A 20,798-nucleotide genomic window follows, 5' to 3' on the forward strand; every position below is an offset into this window, starting at 1 on the left:
TACACGAGAGGATAGAAATTTTACATCGTCCGAGGTTACTAATGCATGCATGAGGCACAGAGCTCAGGGAAACATGTCTTAGAAATCACTTATTAAAACTGGCTAAGGTCGGAAAGTTTTCTTCGTTTGATAAGGTAAGGTTTGGTAAGGTATCAGCGCTCTGAGCCTCGCCCAAGGCCACCTCACAAGGCGGGAGGGGGAACCAGAAATGTGTCACACGGACTTTTCCCCATCATTCCCACTAACGCGTCGCATTTTCGCACGTTTGAAATTTTTCACTTTTAATTTAATCGCGAAAAATAGATATCGTCCAATAAAAATCTAAAAGCGTTAAATGCGTACTCCAGGAGTATTAATATTTCGATTTAGGCAATAAAAAATAATAGGAAAGCACCCTATTTGAGCATTACGCCAAAATGCTAAGCCCCCGTCGTATTTCTTCGTCTTTCCGGCATTTATTTTCCTGCGTAAGATGCTTAAATAAAGTCAGAAATATGTCGTGTTTGGTCTTATTCTTTCTTAAATTACGCGCATATTAATAATATTTCAATCCAATAAAAGTGTAATAATAATTGCCGAAAGTAATTGTTAGACCCCTTTCGGGCTAGTATATGACTCATGCAGCAGTTGACCTCCAGAAAGGGGGAAATTCGAAACAGGTTGGTAGAAAAAGGTCAGCGGGTGAGAAAAGGGGGTGGGTGCGAGACACGCTTTTATTTTTCTCGCGTAACTTGATATTTTTTTCGAAGCTAAGGTCTTCGTAAAACGATCCCTGCGCGAGGTCGGATCTTTTGTTTGATATCGGAGAAGAGGAAATCGTCAGAGTGGGTGAGGCGAATGCTGAAGGGAGGGGGATAGCAGATCGTGGGAAATGCGCCTATGTCACTATCCCACGGCACTGAGTTCCTCCCCGTGGTAGTTTCATCTCCTGGGGAAGATTCAAAATAAGTGCCTGTCCTTATTAGCCACAAAGGACACATGGTAAACACCTCGTCTTATTTTTATCAAAAGATGAATGCGGGAAAATGGTCAGTGGGGGAGAAAGAGTGAAGGGTGAAACGCGATTCTATTATTTTCCGGTAACTTTATATTTTTTCGAGGCTTAAGTCTTCGTAATACGATCCCTGCACGAGCTGGGACCTATTGTTTGTTTTCGGAGAAGAGGAAATCGTCAGATTGGGTGGGGTGAATGCTGAATGGAGGGAATAGCGGATCGTGGGAAATGCGCCTATGTTGCTATCCCACGGCACTGAGTTACTCCTGGTGGGGGACACCTGGGATTCTCGGATTTTTTCACCCTATCAATTTCGAACTCTTTTCACCGCTCTAAACCGCGAATTTGATATAGTTCGTCAGCTTGCCTAAAACGGCGCTGCATGCACTAAATGACTCGAGTTATCATTTTTCAGAGTCAACTACCAATGACGTGCGAGCGAAAGCGTATGACGCGAAATTCAAAGTATTCGAGGTATTCGAGACGGTACCTTTGGCATAACTATTCGAGATCTCGAATATCGAATACTTTCTGGTATTCGAGGTATTCGAGTATTCGCGGATACTATTCGCACATCTCTAGTTTTAATCCTTGGGCTATGGGAGTTCAGGATTTTAGCTGACAGCCAGTGCAGAAGAGACTGCCTGTGCAGGAGGCACCCTCTGCCACTAGGAGTTGTCTGGTAGACTTAAGCCAAGCCCCTTAGCCCCTTATGGCGAGGGAAAGTGCCCAAGTGCATGATATTCAGGTAGCAATAAAAATTTTGGGTAAATGCTGCATTCAGGATGCAAAACGAATAAAAACGTTCCCACACTCTAAGGGTTAATAAACGTCTATGGAATAGCTGCATGTGCAGAGTGAAGGATGATAGCATTGAAAAGTTAAGAATGGAGGAGATTATATCATAATGAATACAAGGTCCGGTACTCCTTTAGTGATTCCACCTGAAGGTTAGTGTGGATAGAGCTCGCCCCAACCTTAGCCACAATACGTGAATATCCCACAATCAGGGTTAGTTCCTTACCCTGGGCCACCTCACACATGGAGTATTTTATTTTGGGGTGTCCAAATGTTCTCCAAGGCTTCGAACTCAAGACATTTGTATTGCTGTAGACTTTCATTATTACGAAGTTCGCGGGACCGAAAAACCGGATGTTCATAATAATGAAGTTCGCATGAACGTTTCTTTTAGGAATCGTCGAAAAAAACAGTATATAAGAAATGTGATTAAATTTAGACAGAGGTGAAAGCTTTACTTTTCCATAATAATTTTTCTACATTACCTTAAAGTTACTCCTGAAGTAATAAATTTTCTTCTTGTTTATGCTGGCGCCATTTCTATTGCAGTCTACCTCTTTTCCCTTGCACCCTGATAATTAAGGATTCAGTTAGGAATTATTTTGATTTCTATTCATGCTGGTTAACCCAACCAACCATGATATAGTAGAATCCTGATTTAACGTTTTTCAGGGGGGACAAAATTTAGAACACTAAATGCAGAAAAACACTAAATTAGGACCTGCCATTTTTTTTCAGATTTTAGGGTCTGTAATTATTGGAATGGCTCTATGAATAAAAAATATTATTTTAAGTAACTAAAAGGTGCTGCATGCAGCAAAAAATTCATTAATTAAGTGTTCTCTGCCCAATGAAGGTTGGATAATACTTTTCAGGAATCAGCTAAAAAAATGGGTAGTAAAAATAAGTAATGAGAGGATGACAATTGTTTTAATGAAATATTGTTAGAAAATTATAATATACATCAACTTAAAAGTATTCCCACATGGAATATTATTATGGACATTAGTGATTCCAATTTTATGCATATTTCAGTGGTCTCGATGAACTTTTATAATTTTTTTATGTAAAAGTGACATGTAGGTGACTATAGAATTTCTAATATAATAAAAAAAGGTGTAAGTAGGTACTCAAAAAATCGTCATCACGTCAATAAAGACTAGTGAAATAAAGGGACAGCAGAAGATCGCTAATCCCGAAATCTAAACTACTGAATATCTTGTTCTAGTAAAAGGGAGGTTTTATGGAATTTTGCCAACTTAACGTTTTCTGTTGCATCGGCGAAACAAGGGATTTATGAGTCTTTTAAAAGCCTCCTGTGCGCACATTTTGGATTTCGAGGTCATCCAAAAAAGGAGAATCTTATTTCTAGTATGCGTACAAGACGATGGTGATTAAACTCGATGATAACACCAGATTTGTTGTCATATATCCGCGGCCTCATGCAGGTCGAATGGAGCCGGGAGAAGTTGCTTATGCAGTGCGCTGATCACCTTGACTCCGACTCACCTTGTTTCTCGGCAGATTTAACGATTAGCTAAACTCTGTTAAGTGATAAGGTTTAATCTTCAATAGAACTGGATTTCATCTGAAAAATTGTCAGTGCCTCTGGAGTTTGGCAATTTCATCAGGGTTATGATGTCAAAGTCAACCATCAAGGAATACCTGCTGGATTTTTTCGCTCATCTATTTTACCGTGAGTACAGTGAGTCCTCGTTCTACGTCACCCCGTTTAACGTCATTTCGCGATAACGTCACGAAAATTTTGGGACCGTCATTCATTTATCGCACTTTTGCTTCACAATAACGTCAGGTCTGGTCAGGTCTTTTAAATTTTGCGCGAGAAAAAATGCGAAGCGGCGGGCGTTGCAGGTTGTTCGTTTTGTGGGCGGTAATACAGTGAGTCTTAACGAAGGGTAAAACGGTGTGTTTACTGTCAATTTCGATTACGTTCATAGCAAATTTTCTGCTAAATGAATTCCTAGGTAGGTGCGCAAATGTTAAGTGTGTAAATGTCAAGTAAAGTCAATGGTTTTCTGGAACCTGAAAAGTGATTTCTAGGAATTTTTCCGTGTAGAACTCGGAGTATTTGTCGTCACTTTTTCGCCGTGTTCTCAATAATCTTGGTTCCTGTAACTGCGACAATGTTTCAGCGATGATGATGCCCAGGCGACGCTCGACCGGGTGACCACCATAGCGAAGCCGAAAAGCAAATGCGGGAAGATACAAAAATGGAGAAGGATGTACGTCGCTGCTGGTATTGCCGTCGATGAAGACAGGGACTCGTATTTATGCCGTAGTTTGGCATTCCCATTGTAAAAAATGGCCCAAATATGATACGCCAAATTTTTTTCGCGTAGGAATTGTGAGGTCTAGGAGCCAATATTCACTTTTTACATTGTTTCTTATGGGATATTGTGCTTCGATTAACGTCATTTCGTTTATCGTCACATTTTTCAGGAACGGTAAGTGACGTTAAACGAGGACTCACTTTATACGGTGATTTTTATTCCAGCATGAGCGATTTATTTAGAGTCATGGACCGTGATAGTCAAAACTCCGATTGCCATCCTCTTTTGACATAAATTAGCGCCAGATAAATATCTTTGAATCGACAGCAATATCAATCAGCCTCATGTCGGTATATGGACTCAGGGATATCTAAATTACGTTGTAAAATAATGATGTTCCGTAGGGAAAGAATGCTCTCACTCACGATCATGACAGGGGAAACACTTCCTCGGTTCTTTCGCTGTTCCTACGTGGAACTGACCTTGGAATGGATTATAGAAAGAATCTTCTAGTGAACTGCGCAAATGATATTGGGCCTCCTCCGAAAGAGAAAGTAGCTGACTGGAAAAATATTGGGCTAACAATGGAATTCCTGTAGAGAGTAGAGGTGAAAGAGGCATAAGCCATCAATTGAAAACATTACGAGAAAACCATTTTTGGAGCGGCCTTCAGAGGATAACTCGTGTCATTAGTCGTCACGTATCATCAAAGTCGAGTTCAAGAAGTGAAGGATAAGGTAGTTTGAGGTTATTAAGGGATGACTTTGCTCCATTAGATGGGATTTGATACAAAAAGTGCCTGGTGTTTGGATCAGAAGGGGAGCGAAACATTACGAGAAGACAAATCACCCAGCATGAGAGTTGAAGGTACCAGCGTTCGCGGAAGAAAGCAGTTGAAGAAGTGTCCCCCGGTAGATTCTATCGACTCTTGGTAAACTTTCATGAGACTCTTCTTGTTGATGAGGAGAAATTCGAAGATTTGCATGAACTGTCATGAAAAAAAGTTAATTCGAGCAAAAAAATCTTGTGCGGGATAAATTTTTACGGCTATAAATGCAGAAAAACTAAATACAGATAATTTTTACATTGTCCTAATAGGGAATGAATCAGGACTCAAAAAAATAAACGCTAAATGCGGAAAAACGTTAAATTCGAAGACGTTAAATCTGGATCCGACTGTATTTAGATTTAGAGAATATTGTGTTTGCGGTGAATTCCTGTTTGCTTAAATGAGAATTTTTTAGAAAGGAAGTCATCCTTTGTGGCCTGTGTCTCTTAATGTGTATGTATTTTTTTGCTGTTACTTACAGGCAGGAGAATGTATGTGAGACCATGTATTCTAAATTTTACCACCTCAATATGGTTCGGAAGAAGGAAAACCTGCTGAGCAAGTTGGAAGTCATATGTGATTCTCTAAGGAAGGTAATTTTTTATTTTGGACATTTCATAAATCATAATACATGTTTTGTGTTTCGTAATTTTGGTGACTTCAATAGGAGTATGGTGGATTCCGGATAAAAAGTCGCCTGTCCTCTTGGTAGTGAGAACTAGAATTTGGTAGGATCAGGCACTAGTTCCTTGACCCTTTAGAATATATCAATAATTTAGGAAAAATTGCTATAAGTAGTTGTAACTGTAACTAATTCTATATTAAATGTAATTGCTAATTTTCATTATTCTTAGCACTTATTACTAGAATGGCTATCATTTTTATATCCCAATTATAAATATTAAGGAGTAAATATGACTGAAGTAATGACTACCTATCCTTCTCTGTGTCTCAATAATATCCTTCTGTCTAATCAGTTTCTTACTGTCGTTGTCAACAATAATAAATTTCATTTGAGCATGTAGTGTCTTGCGTACATTGTTCTTGGTAAAATGTGTATAATGCTGTGAATTAGATTCCTATGAATTGACTTCCTTTTTTATTGTCTTCAGGCAATGGAAACTGTGAATGAGGAGGAGTATTTGCTTCCTATTTTGACCAGCCATGTTATGAAAAAAACGAAGGAGGGACTCGTTGCAGCACTCAAGAGAGTCCAGTCAATCAAAGGTAGATTCCTTATTTGATTTATTCTCCCTCTGAAAGTGAATTGTCTTTGTTTATTTTATCAGGGGATGGATTGGTTTTGGTTCTTGATTCTACTAGTTCTTGAAGTTAGAATCAGAAACAAAGTGAAAAAGAATCTGTACTGAAATTATGGGCAAGAAAAACTTCATAAGTTTAGAATAAAAAAAGGTGAAAGTATCTTTTTACTATTGATGAGTTGGTGACACAATTCGAGCTTTGGTTCATTCACTCAATCAATAAGAACATTTCACTGAGAGAAGGAATCTCTTGTATGAATGTTAACAATAATGAACTGTGAGAAGTCCATGCAATAGGCATGCAATAGGGCAAAGAGAAGATGAGATATAGTGAAAAGCTTGGCATGAGTTTGTGATGTCATTAACTTTTCCGTGGAAGTTCTCTTTTGTAGAATTTGCTCTCAGTTAGTACTCTTAAATAAACTGCGTCGATTGACAATGATTATTTTTTCTTGTCCTTTTCTTCATCATTATGTATCTTGATGTTACTTGATCTAGGTTATATCTCTCCATTAATATCATAATATATAAACTATGGTCTCAAGATGTATAAAATACACTATAATTTTTTTAGATTTTTTAGCTCCCTACTCTTCATTTGTTGACTACCTGAGTATTTTCGCCCAAACCTCCTTGTACATCAGTGATGATGTTTGTGTGGGTTATTTGAGGGTTTTAAAGGCTTTCAGCAAAGGTAATTATTCAGTTATTTGAGTTAGGGAAAGAATTGGGGGTGTAAGAAATATGTACTAAGTTGCTTTCTTTTTCAAGTTAAAATCTTTAGTATGTTCAAAAATTTGTTGATGACAGAGAAGTGTAAACAGTGGCATAGTTAAAGTTACATTCCTTTCGACTGGTCATATTCTTCTTTGACTTTGTTTTCTTTTATTACAGTAGACTCGTTAATACGAACAACGTTGTTACAAAGTTCTCGTTATTATGAAGCAAACCGTTGGTCCCGTCGAAAGGGCCTATCCAAGCTATAGTAAAAGAAACGTTATTACGAAATTTTCGTTTTTACGAAATTACGAACCTATGTCCCGGTCCCGGCAGTTACAATATGAACTTTATTACGAAGTTGCACGCACAAGTCACGGTATTTAGTTGGATATTCACTACACTTAAGTTTCAATAATTGCGCCACGTTTAAGTTATTCTCGTTTACTGTGCCTAAGAGCGTCAATTATGGTTCTTTATTCAGTTTACACGCAACATCATATAACTAGCTTCATTCCTGTGTAGTCAGGGTGCCCTACTCATAACCGTTCGTAAATAGGATGTAAAGTCAGACCTCTTCCTATGCACATTCGATTTACGAATTTTCAGAGATACGAGCATTCAAAATTTTCAAATTTCAAATTTGGCACCTTTCGATTTGGCCGATACTACGCGGTGTGGCGCTGGGAAACTCTCACTGTGATCATGATCTGAATAAGGTATCAATGTAAATAGTGTGAATTTAGGAACTGTTCAACGTTTCGCCCGTTCTTCGTCACCGCGGGGAGCTATTTTTTCGGCTCCGAATGCATTGCAGGCCCCGCTAGATCAGTTCGCCACTAGCGTGAGTAAGCACATACGTGTAATGCAGTGTTGCATCCCGCAGGATAACCTTACTCTGCGATAAATTACATATAGTCCGGCTGGCGAGGGTTGTCCGATTGCGGCACAATAGGAGGGGCGGATAAGCCTGTGCCAGCACGGTTTAAAGCCAATCGCTGACCCCAAACGCACCTCACATCCTCGCCTAGTCATACAACGTTGTCAAATGCATAAACGAACACCGAAATAAGCCTGATCCACCAAAATAAGCCCATTCTTCGAATCACAGAACAAGTGATTATTCCTCTAGGTCCTTGACGCTCGTCGTCCCTTCCGCATCTTTTCTTCACGGAACACTTTGTAAGCGTTTCCCTTTCTTACCTGGCAGCCTTGCCCCCTCCCCGGACCTAGACCATTTGGTCTGTAATTGGACAACTCTCGGTGGCCGGACTGTAATTTTATCAACCTAGGAACAAGGTCTTGGGACGCATCGAGTTTGAATATCGGAGTTCATGTATTCGGGAAGATATCAACCCTCGATTGCGTCATGGCGCAGTCTTCTGTTGAAATACTGAAACGCATTTTCCTGTTTATATTTATTTCCGCATAATTTAATCGCGTTTATAATACACTATTCCTTTCGACGATTCCTAAAAGAAACGTTCTTACGAACTTCTTTATTACGAACCTCCGATTTTTCGGTCCCGTGAACTTCGTAATAACGAGAGTCTACTGTATTCATTTTGCTTTTGCCCCCTCCTTTGTTGTCCACTGTAGGTTTTGGAGTACCCCATTTCTCCATTAGGACAATCATTTAACTCAGTGCTTCACAATGTCATGCTCTGAAACTCCCAAACACTGCTCCTTTGATGTGTGAGCAAAAGGTGCAGACCTCATCACTATTGTAGAGTGAAGGTATTTTTATGAGCACAGACTCATTCCACCACGTTCGTCTGTTGCCCGCCCTTAGTTGTTCTGGATGCTTTACATCTTTCAACAATTCCGCCAATTGAGAGATATATTTATAAAATGTATTGTAAATTTGTCATTGTAAATACGCCATTACAAATAGTTGAGTTGTTGAGTTTTTCACCCTTGTTTGTATGAATGAATATTATTTCCTACCTGGGACGGTAGCTGAGGCTTTCAAATTAAAAAAATTGTATTATCTAAAAATTGGTATTATCTAATTGGCCTAGTATTTGGTATTGGTTTTTCATTAGGAATCGCAGTTATGCTTTGTTTTATAAAAAAAAGAGGAAATAAGTTCTGTTCAGTAGTTTTCTCGTTCACTGCAGTGGATTTGTGTTTTTTATTAGTGCAGGATATCTTCTTTCTTTAGAATCATGATCATGATGATATTTTGCACCATTCACCACTGTCATACATATAGAATCGGGGTAAAACTCCTCCATAATAGACCTATACACAGCAAAATTTTCGAAAACGTCGATATAATAAAGTCCTTTGCAGCTCTTCCTATACATACAGCATGGAGAAAAACCTTTAATGAACATTGATAATTATGGAGCCCACCAATAACGAAGTCCACTCCAGTATGGAAAACAAACTCTCTATACCAAAATTTTTAATTTAGAAATCAATTTACTATGTGTTTATATGAAATTTCACTGCTAAAATTCACGTTAACCTCAGAGTTCCTCTTTATCGTGACATAAAGTCTTGTATTCTCACATCTAATTAGGTCTTGTGTAGGTTTTGCTGATATTTAGGGGCGCTAGTGCCAGCATGATCTAAACCAAACCCCCTTGTAACAAAGTCACCATTTTCCCTGTCCCGTCGAATACGTCATATAAAGGTTTCACTGTGCCATTTGAGATGTCTTTAGTGCTGAATGTGTTCAATAGAATACATCAAAAGCCACTCAGTCATCTTACCGTCTTTGAATGCTTACATCTCAGAACTATGATATTACTTAGTGATTAGAACTGTATTTTACTAATTCTCTTGCATTTTTTGTCAGTGCTATCTAGTGAGAAGAAAGGTGAAATGTCAAGGGATGAGGCCTTGAAGTACTTGATCTACTTGGTTGATGTGGATGCCCTATATAATGCGGCTCTTGGTATCTATGACTTTGATTTGGTCTTAATGATTGCTGCTAAATCTTCTAAGGTCAGTACCATTTTATGTTGTATAATATTACTACTGTTTACTTTTAAAATAATTTTCTGCAACTGAAACAGTGAACTGGATGAACATGATATCATTTTAATATTATCATAAACTTGCATTTTAGGATCCTAAGGAATATATTCCTTTTATAAATGATTTAAGGAAACTCGAGACTAATTATCAGCATTATAAGATTGATATGCATTTGAAGCTCTACTCGTCTGCCTTAAAAAATATTGCTAAATGTGGTGAAGAACACAGTGATGAGTTGATGACTTTGGTTAGCTCTCACAACTTGTATTCTGAGGCTTTGAAGCTTTTCCCTAAAGGTGGAAAGCTGCATCAGGTGAGTTATAATCATTTTTTAACAACTAATTATTCTATTTCATCTCTTATACCCCTGTGTGTAGTCAAAGAGCTGCATTAAGGCCTGAAAAATATTTCTTTAGATAGGTTACAAAAATATTTGGAGCTTTTATTGAACTGTGGCGTAACTTCCGAGGTGAAAATTAGCATTATTGAGGGCAGAAAAAGATCATATTTGGATGACTTTTGCATTGCCACAGTTTCAGCTGTCTAAGTTTGATTATAAGCTTTTAATTGTGTGACATAAAAAAATACGGTGGTAATGCTATGGTCAATTTGTAAGAACAACTTCTGGGTTTTCTACAAGAGGAGATAGGGTTGGTGTGTGTTGTTGGTTCCCAACCCATGTGCTCGGGTTCAAATCTCGGCAGTGGTAGAGAATTTTCCAAGATTGCCTGATCCCTGCTTGAATGATGTGTGGAGGACATTTCAAGTGCAACACTATCTGTCAGATGGGACGTTAAGCCATGGTCTTCTTGGCGTCTTTCGCTAAGAGCAGGTTAATGCTGATGCTGGGTTTCTCTCCATCCCTCCTTCCGAACCCTTCCCTGGTGCAAATGGCCTTAGCTGTTGGTCACTTTCTCCAAATACCATAAATTTTCTACAAGAGTAAAGATATTTCTTTAAATGTAGAGATATTAATAGATATAGATAGTTGATAGTACATATTATCGATTGGTTTTCAAATGGTATTTGATTTTCCGTATCTATTCATGTTTCAGCACGTCTGTGACGCTTATGCTGATTATTTACTAAAGAAGAAGCTTTATGAGGAAGCTGGGATTATGCAGAAACTTAGCTGCAATTTAGAAAAAGCAATAGAGTCTTTCAAGAGTGCAGGAAATTGGCGGCAAACACTTATAATAGCTCAAGAATTGAAGTACAGGTAACATGATTTCTATTGCTTTCTCTTTTTCTGTAATTTGTTATTTAATTCAAAGACTTGACTAGGAAAATTGTTATCCTTCTATGATTGTTGGCAACTATTGTCCATAGGTATGCCACTATTTCTTTTCAAATATCTTTTTGTTCATTTGCATATCTTAGATTTACCTTTATTTTAAATTCCTTTAATGCCCATTTCTTCACAAAAAATTTTATTCCCCGTTTCTTCAATATGGCTTTTCGTTGACTTACTTTTGCATTCATCATGTCTTCACTTGGTAATGTTGGATTTTTTAAAATCTGTGTGGTCAATTTGTGGTATCTGAGAATTTCTGTTAGTTTTAAGTGTTTATCATGGTGAACTATACCATTGTTTGATATTCTGTTGCAAACATATTCTTTGCTGTTTACCAAATGTAATCTTAAGGATTCTGTTAAAGCATAATTCAAGTTTGTATCCGTGTCATGCTTCCTCTCGTCTTATCATTAATGGTTGAATATAAGAAAACTTTATGCCAGAATTTTTATGAGCTTGTTTTTGTATGAGCTTGTCTTTTTCACATGTACCTAGCAACTTGAACTGTCATTGAAGGAGAATCAACTTCTCCTTAATTTCCTTATACAGGTGGTCCTCGACTTTCGTACACTCGACTTTCGTACAATTCGCACTTTCGTACGTTCAAAATTGACACCTTTTACTTGACTTTCGTACGCTAAATTCGGACTTTCGGACATTGGTCTGTAATTTTTTTAAATTCCCGCGATGTTTACTGCGCATCCCAACATTCAATTGTTTCAAATGGCAGTATATGCGAACAATACGAACGTATACAATAAAGGGAATTGTTGGTAGTTGACACTAATCTAGATGATTTATTTGAGAGAGAGATTGCCTGCTGTAGGCTCCTTCATCAAGAGAAGAAGAAAGCCTTCATCGAAGAGATTTTTCAAAAAAGTTGACTAAACATCATCATACAGCTTTCAATAAAACTAGTAAGATCTTCTTTCTAACTGTGTTTTTTTGTTTGAGTGCTGTTTAATTCATGTACACCTTCGGCAACGATATTGCACGAAATATCACCCGAATTCCGTTCGTCATTTGTCTTTTTTGAACAACATGCGAAATATACGCGATCACGAATGTCACATGCCGTATGTCGAATTTTGGTGTGAAATTAAAGGGTATCCAGAGTGCGGGTTCAACAAGTACATTTTGTTATGCTTCTTGATATGTCTTTTTATTTATAGTGAACGTAATAAGTGGAATGTCAACGTAAACGCCGAGAGGAAGTTTCACTCGATAGTTCTTGTTTTTTTTAAACTTTTATTTACATTTTCTGCATATTTTCTAAAGAAATTCGATGATTCGAGGAATTTTATTAACATATTATTAAAATTTAGTGAATTGAAAAAAAAATCCGTGAAAAAAAGGTTTTAGTACATATATTCCGCTCTTTTGGAACGTAACCCCTAATTAGTATGGAAGTCAATGGTTCGACTTTCGTACAAGTTTTCGGGAACGCATTGTGTGCGAAAGTCGGGGACCGCCTGTACTGTATTTTTATCCCTATATATTCTTATTTTTTCATCTATAAAAATTGTTGTGCCAATTTCAAGGGTTTGGGTGATAAACGCTTTCCTATGGAAGTGTTGTCATTTTAAGATTTCATAATTATTCTTAAGGAAATGCGTTACAAGACTAATATGGTGTGTAAGCAAAAGTATTAGTGTGTAAATGCTTAAGCATGTTGAGCATACATATCATGTTCAAAGTGATATTCTATTGTGAAAACTGTATTGAAGTGCTTTATGTTGCTATTCAGAAATGATACTTGCCAAACTAAAAATTTTGAAACTTTCAATATTGAAGTACCCTGATTGGCTCTTGAATAGGACTGATATAGTCACAATTGTTTTGATTTTTTTTGATTTTGAAGCATTCACCTACCTCTGACTCTAGGTGCAGTAGCAGAATTTCAGATGTTTTCAGAATTTTTTTATTATGAAATTTTCAGCCAAACACAGATGGTACAACTTTGTCGTGAAGTAGCTGCTGATCTTAAGGAGAGAAGAAAATTTGCTGAAGCAGCGTTTGTCTTTAATGAATACCTTAACGATCATGAAGAAAGTATTGAAGCTCTGTCATGTGGCTGCTTGTGGGAGGAGGCCATTAGAGCTGCACACCACTGTAATCGTTTGGATTTAATTGGTATGACTTAACAATTTAAAATATATTATTTGCGTTATACTCTTTAAGTTCTGGTTAACCATATTTAATGGTATAATTATTATGAAGCTTTTGCATAAAGTTTTGTCCATGATATCTATAAAGACATGTGTCTGCAGTATAGTACACAGTTGAAACTCTGGATCCCTTAGCCGTTGTGCTGCTGAAAACAAGCACATTTCCTTCTTGTTTTGCGTTAAAATGACTTTGGTGAAAAAGGTATTTTCTTTTAAAACGTTATTGCTAATTGCAAAGCATTGTAATGCATATGGCTCGATTACTTATTCTCATTAATCACCTCAGATATTTATCATTATAAATGATAAAAAGGATTGCATTTCAGATGTGTGTAGTAAATAGACTGTGAAGCCTTTTTTTACTACATTCCTTTGCCTTTTGTCAATGTCCATGTCCATTACAATGTCTGTATGATAGATTTTAATATGAAGTTTTATCTTTTCCTTAGAAGTTTGTTCCTCCTTTAAAAATTTGAAGGGAAAAGAATCTAGGTTTGTGCTGTTGAATCCGAGTGAGGTGCACTTTCACTTAAAGAACTTGTGATGCATGTTGCCTTCAACACTTTACGTGAAGTTTTTTATAATGAAGAAGCAATGTTTAATGAAGTAATTTTCAATATTGCATAGCCACATGATGACTAACTTGATTCCTAATTTTTCATTTGATTCAACCGTTTACAGCTGAAACTTCTCCTTATCATTGAAACTATGTTGCAAATAAGGATTTTACAGGATTTCCAAATTTGTTCCAGTGGTGATCTCTAAAATTACATCTAACTGAGAATAAATATGAGACATCAACTATGAAGCTGAGACCAAATCTCACAAGGGGAGTGTCACTAAGGTGGGTATCAGATTTCAATCAAACTTTGTAGTGTTGTAGTCCACGAATCACTCCCCATATGGGGTCATATAACCAATAGTGCAAACAAAAAATGCAGTTAAACATTTACAGGTTCATTATATTCCCTTAGAAATGAGCTATTATCAAATAGGAGCGGTAGCCCTGTGGTTACGGTATTTGATTCCTACCCGGAGGTCCAGGGTTTGATTTTAGGGAGCGTCATTTTTTTTCTTCTAAGTTTGTTCCTACCTTTCATTTTACAAAAGGCTACTGTTCATAATTATTTCCATGATTTTCAATGATAATTTTATTTTTCTGCAATGCAGAAGCGACAGATGTTTTCCCATTTTTTTCAAATGGGAGCCTAGTTTCATTTACGTTATTTTCGTGTCACATCACGAAGCATTTTTACGTTGCTCATATACTTGGTTTCTTTTTATATAGCAATATGAACTAAGGGGATATAAAAAACCTATAAATGTTTGACTGAATTTTTTGTTTAAACTATTGGTTATATTACCTCATATGAGTGGTGGTTCGTGGACAGCTCCTGATGGACTACAACACTACAAAGTTTGACTGAAATATGAGATCCACTTTTGTGTGTTTTTAGAGAAACTGCATTATGAAAAACTATCCTATGTGAGGTTTTCATGCCAAGTATAAAAAAAGGGAAAAAGTGACTTATTTGAAGTTGTTTTTCTAAATGACCCATAGCTGTTCTTCTAGGTATAGCATTGCTTAAAAAATTGCTGATGAAAAGTTAAATATATCTATCCAAATTAATATAAATAAAAATAATCTCAAATTTTGAAAAAATTGAATTAATTATTGCTTGTTAAATTTGATTTTGAACAGGATGTGTGGGTCAAAATGAACAATCTGATCCTACTAAAGTTGATGCTCTTATTTGTATCTTTTTCCACAGAAACTCACGTAATGCCAGGAATTAAGGAGCACTGTGAAGCCCTTACTGGACGACTTAGCACAAATAATGAGCTTTTTATAAAGTACAGAAACCGCCTTGCTGTTGTCCGCGAGGATAAACTGAAGATACAGCTGCAAATAGAGAGTAAGTTGCTTTATTAAATCTTTTATATTCTTTGTTATTTTAATAAACATTATTTCGAAGATGACAATTTAGTTCATGCTACTTATTGTTATCAAACCATTTGAGATACAATGCTTGTAGAATTGAAATTAAGGGATAACCCTCTTTTCTACATCATCATATCAATTTAGTGCTGTGTTAGCTGAAATGACTTTCGAAGTTAATACGTAACCTGAAATTTGTCAAGTGTGCAGAAGGATTTTATATTTTTTAGCTAAGATTAACTTCATATAAGAAATCTTCTCAGGTGTTACTTTGCCTATTCTGCATTTGTGCATTCTGCTTAAGCTTTATTATGGGGATGAGTGTAAATATTATATTTTGACCAATTCGTAATGTTTTAGGTGCATTAGTGATGAAACGATAACTTGTATGTATTGTGTGCCTGGATATATCATCTTTGGGGTCACTTCTTCATAGAACTAGGGCTGTCTTTGACATATTTTACTATGAATCATTCTGGACAATTGGGAAAGTAGTCTGGAAAGTCTTGAAAATTCTGGTAATTTCAACTTGATATTTGAGTTTCTGGTCATTATATGATGTATGTATTTCTTTTATAGGCAGAGGAGATAATCAGAACTTTGCTGATGATGATTTAGTGTCTGAAGCCAGTAGTGTTTTAGGATCTGCAGTGGGTAGCAGTTTCCATAGTTCATCTAAAGGATCAAGGTAAGGAAAAATATAACTTATAAAGTGTCATATTCTTACACATCCTTAACTTGTGTGTTTTTCACTATCCTATGGTTTATGCAATGGTGCATTTTGTAAGGGAGCTTTAGTTACCTTGGTGATATAGATACCCACTTCATGATTACTTTGAATCTTGCATGGGTGCTGCAATGATGTGCCTTCTGGCAGAATCAACACCCCTGCTGCTTGCAAGATTCAAATCTTCTCTTGCAATTCCTTTAGCCTTCTCTTCATTTCTTTTGATGTTTTCCTATACACCCTATTGTATTTCTATTACTACTATGTATTGCATTTCAACTCTTGATCTCAGAAAAATAGCCATGTTTTTTGTTCTGTGATCCAAGTTATTTTAATGAATTTTTATTTTAATTACTGAATTTTCTGTGAAAATTAAAAATCTTTAAGTTTAAAACTTGTAAATAAAATATTGGCCTTTGAAAGGTACATTGAGTCCATTGTTTGTCATAAATGGTTATGATACCACCTTCAAATCTTCTGGTTGCTGACAGTAATGATGCATATCATATTTTCAAGACCATTCTTGGGATATGTTAATGATAATCTTACTTTTCATGGCTCATGTTACTGAGCAGTGGAGTGTAAGGAAGTGATCAAGTGTTGACATAGAGACAATGATGTTGCTTTCATTTTGCAGATGGCTATGGGATAAAATCAATTACAAATTGATTACTATGTGCAACTCTCAATGGCAATTTATAGATACCTGCACTGTTTTGAATAATGAGTGATGCATAATTGCTGAGAACAATTTACTCTACTAATGTTTGAACTTTGAATAGAAGTGTAATGACTATTTTTGTCCTACAAATAAAATGAAATGGTTTTTAATTATGCTAATTATAGATTAAGTATGCTATATGTGATACATAGGTTTTTAATCTCATGGAAAGGTCATAATATCAGTATAAATGATACAGAGAATGAGGGCCCAAGGGTGGCTCTTAGAAGGATACAACACACTGGGGCTAGGACCCAATAATTCAATGATATGCCTGGACATCCATTGGGAGGGGAATGGATGGGAAGGAAAAAGGAGGGAGGCACTGCTGCGATAGGAGCCCGTTGATGCCTCCAGGGAAGGGATTGGGATGGAAGGGAGGGATAGGGAAATACCCATGCTGCCATGATAGACCCACTGGGCCCACTGTTAGCGAAGTCATTACAGTGGAACTTGGTTAGTACGTTTCTGAAGGGACCACGAAAAATGAACGTACTAACCAGGAAAACGTACTAACGAGGAAAGTAAATAATAGCAGTCGGGGTTATTGCAATCAGTGAAAAAGTCGTCATAATTACAATTACTATCGGTAGTTCCCATAGGATCGCCTTCCTGAACTCTTTTCACATTTAAAATCAAGAAAATGAGCACTACCATGAAAAACAATACCATGCGAATAAAAATCTCAATTTTTCATGGACATCCCGGAGACGATTTCATGATTACGGCGTCTATCTCCCGTGATTTATCCTATATATATTTACAGAACGAGGACGAGTGAAGCTCAGACAAGCGAAGACAAGTCATTTTTCTTTCTCACAGCGTACTCGGAGAATATAACAACAACCCGGAGTAAGTCAACTGGTTTTTTAAACATCATAAAAATTGGGCAAAATTATATTGACTTTCAAATTACGGCAACAGCCGTAGACATTCGCTTCTGGAATGATACCATTTCGATTGTAAAATCGATCTATATATCGACTAATGACGTGCAAGATTATTAGATTTTTTTTATTAGAAAATTTTTTATTAGACAGTTGAAATTTACTTTCAAAATTTGTCTAATGTCGTCTGCTTTCGTTCCGAGATCAAGTATTTTTAAGCTAAGCTTCGCGTGGAGATCCAGAGGATCGTCTGCTCCCGCAACAGTAGTCAAGTAAATACGCACGACGTCGAGTTTATGGAGCAGTACTGCTTTAGATAATGTGGGAATTGTCTAATACCGTTAAGACTTATTTCTTCATCATGATAACTCGTGCAATAGCAACAATTGCCCACTCACGAACTTTGTGCGCAGCAGTGGGCACTCCCAAGCGCTCCAAAGGCAACAGAAGGTGAGGAGCTCGGGGTGGGGAAAATTGGGGCTTCTTATTGGCTGTAGTTTTTCATAGTCAGACATTCCCGAAAAATGGCCGCATTTTATTTTTCATCACGTCACAAGAATTCAGAAATGCATTTGGATAAATTACGGTAGAAGAAAGAGATGTGGAATGAATGGAAGAATGTTAATGGCTAATAATAATACATTAAATCATGAATTCAGACGTTTGCGACCCTTAAGAAGACACTAGAGAACGAATTGCGGGTTGCGTCACAGCAAGAAATTGAGCGTACTAACCAGGAAAGCGCAATTTTTTCAAACGTACTAACCAAATTCTTTTACCTGTATTTTGTTCGGGTGGTACCGGGACCGAGGGAAATCGCCGTACTAAGGAGGAAAACGTACTAAGGAGGAACGTACTAACCAAGTTCCACTGTACTTGATTTACAAACGAAATTGGAAGACTTTTCTATGAGAAGAAAAATCCAAAGATCATGTCGTTGGGATAATTAATTATACATTTGGTATTATAGATATTTATTTTAAGCTTGTTTCTTTGGTGAGAAAATTGATACTGATATTTTTTTAATATTTTAGCCACAGTAGGAGTTCTGCCAAGAACCGCCGAAAGCATGAGCGGAAGTTACTTAGCTTGAAGGAAGGGAATCCAAATGAGGAGGCAGCACTGATTAATGCTCTGACCAATCTATATGTAACCTCTTTCTCTCAAGAAATCAAAGGTGAGTAGGTAGATAATTAATTTTGGCTTTAAATGTTTGTAATGTCATGTTATCCATCCCTCTTTGATCATGGGGGTTACATTAATGAATTTTTCTGAAGCTTGTCTCTGGGTACGTAAACTAAAGTACTAAACCAATGTTTTTGGGCTCTGACTTGTTGCCTATTCTCAAGGCTATTAATGCTTTTCGGAAGAAACCAATTGAAATAAAAAAAGTTATCTTTAGTAGTCAATTTTGGTTAAGCTGATTACACAGCCTTTAATGGTGGATAAACCAGAGTTGTAAGAGTCAAATTTTTGGTTGATGAGGGATAAATATATGAGGAAAATTTGTCTTACGAAGGGTATAATTCTCGTTGTTGTGTTTTCTATAAACTAATTCTGGTACTAACCTAGTTGTACTTGGCTGATTTTTAAAGCTTGTTTATTGGCTTAATTTTTTTTTATAGATGAAGTGCGAGGACTTTGCCTTGTTTTACTCCAGTATGGCCATGATGAATCTGCCCATCGTTTGCAAAGCTTGTTGTTTGCGATGCAGAGTGACATGCTGAAAGCAAGGGGTGACATATGGCCTAGCAAGAGTATAGATGAGAATTTGGTAAGTTTCAATCTTACACTGGAGTGAAATTTGGAGAACTGGGTCAGCAGGTTCTTAACACATTCAACACTCAATTGACGTGGTCCTGTCCAAGCCGAGATATGGAGCACGTCAATTGACGTGGTTGCTGGTGGGGCCGGGAACCCTTTCTCCACCACCATACGTGACTAATATCCACTTCCGAGTCTTCCGATCGTGAGCATGGCCTTCAGCAAGCTTCTCTCTTTCGACCCGTGTGTGCCGTTTGTAAATAGCAGTATTTGAACAGAAGTTATGGCGTAAAAACCTCTCTCTATTTTCCTTTCATATTTTATCAGCCGATTCTGATGACTATCATGAAAATTGGACCCGCATTGAATGTGTTAATAAAAGTATATGTATTCCTCTCGTAACTATACAGATATGTTTCCAAAAGTGTTGTTTTAAGGGAAAAGTGCATTGCTGCCAGTCTACGAAGCACTTGGTGCTGCAATGCTGACATTTCTGGGGCTATGTTGCCTTATGCTGTCTGTATCTGATTATTAATTTTCACTTATTTTCACATTAATTTTTCATCTCAAATGGATAACTTAGTATTTTAGGGATGCTTTTATGCACACGATTGCGCTGCTATTATGTCTATAATGGCATCTATTTCTTTGAATGATGGCATGATGGAAGAAATAATGCACTGTGCACTAATACTATGATATGATATTATGAGCCCACTGTCTGTCTGACATAGTTCTCAATATTGTTGAAAAGCCTTGTTTTATAGGGAAACAGAGTTTTGATTATTTCTTTGATATATTCTATGCAATTTTTATATTGCTGATTTTTAATACATGCTTCTTATTTTTCAGAAATATGGTCCTCAAGCCACATCTAACGTTATTTCAGAGCTTGTTACTTCAACTCATGCCATGAATCTGCACTCTCAAGGTACGTAGTAGTTGGTGAAATAAAGTTGAAACGGTTATCATATTGTAACAACATCTTTGTTTTTTATATTTATTTCATACTGATGTTAGTTTCTTATGCTAAGATAGTTTTAAGTAATAAGTGTACATTTCATAAGTTATAGAATTTTTTCTTCCATTCTCTGCTGAATACTTGGTTTTGTCACTAAATTTTTCATGAGTGAAGCAGGTCCCATTTTTATTAGATTTGAGATTTAATGCTGTCGACTAGGGATGGATCAGTTTCAGTACCTGGTCCTCAAATGGAGACATCACGAAAGTGATGTTCGGGATCTGGATGCGAATGTTATTTTCTGAAACTATATTGCTAAGGTAGAAAGTGTCACGGCTTTCTTCCACACAGGCGCGGGTTCGAGAGATATTGCATGTAAAGATTTCGTGTACCATGACTTCCCTTGAGTACCGTGTAAGCGCGTGTAAGAGGCGCACCTTTTTTCCCAGACATTGCAG

The 20,798-nt window shown here is 36.9% G+C and overlaps 1 protein-coding gene across 2 annotated transcripts in view; it reads left to right on the forward strand.

The window, feature by feature from the left end:
• LOC124166538 (putative elongator complex protein 1) overlaps positions 1-20,798 on the forward strand; it is a 64,966-nt gene that overhangs the window by 27,479 nt on the left and 16,689 nt on the right. For both annotated transcript variants that reach the window (XM_046544089.1, XM_046544090.1), the window contains 11 exons: positions 5,394-5,505; positions 6,025-6,139; positions 9,698-9,846; positions 9,971-10,192; positions 10,935-11,098; positions 13,113-13,306; positions 15,114-15,257; positions 15,860-15,968; positions 18,650-18,792; positions 19,241-19,389; positions 20,232-20,310. In XM_046544089.1, coding sequence (XP_046400045.1) covers positions 5,394-5,505; positions 6,025-6,139; positions 9,698-9,846; positions 9,971-10,192; positions 10,935-11,098; positions 13,113-13,306; positions 15,114-15,257; positions 15,860-15,968; positions 18,650-18,792; positions 19,241-19,389; positions 20,232-20,310 — 1,580 coding nt within the window. The remainder of the gene's footprint in view (positions 1-5,393; positions 5,506-6,024; positions 6,140-9,697; positions 9,847-9,970; positions 10,193-10,934; positions 11,099-13,112; positions 13,307-15,113; positions 15,258-15,859; positions 15,969-18,649; positions 18,793-19,240; positions 19,390-20,231; positions 20,311-20,798) is intronic.

Source organism: Ischnura elegans, chromosome 10, assembly GCF_921293095.1.
Source record: "Ischnura elegans chromosome 10, ioIscEleg1.1, whole genome shotgun sequence".
Lineage (NCBI taxonomy): Eukaryota > Metazoa > Arthropoda > Insecta > Odonata > Coenagrionidae > Ischnura > Ischnura elegans.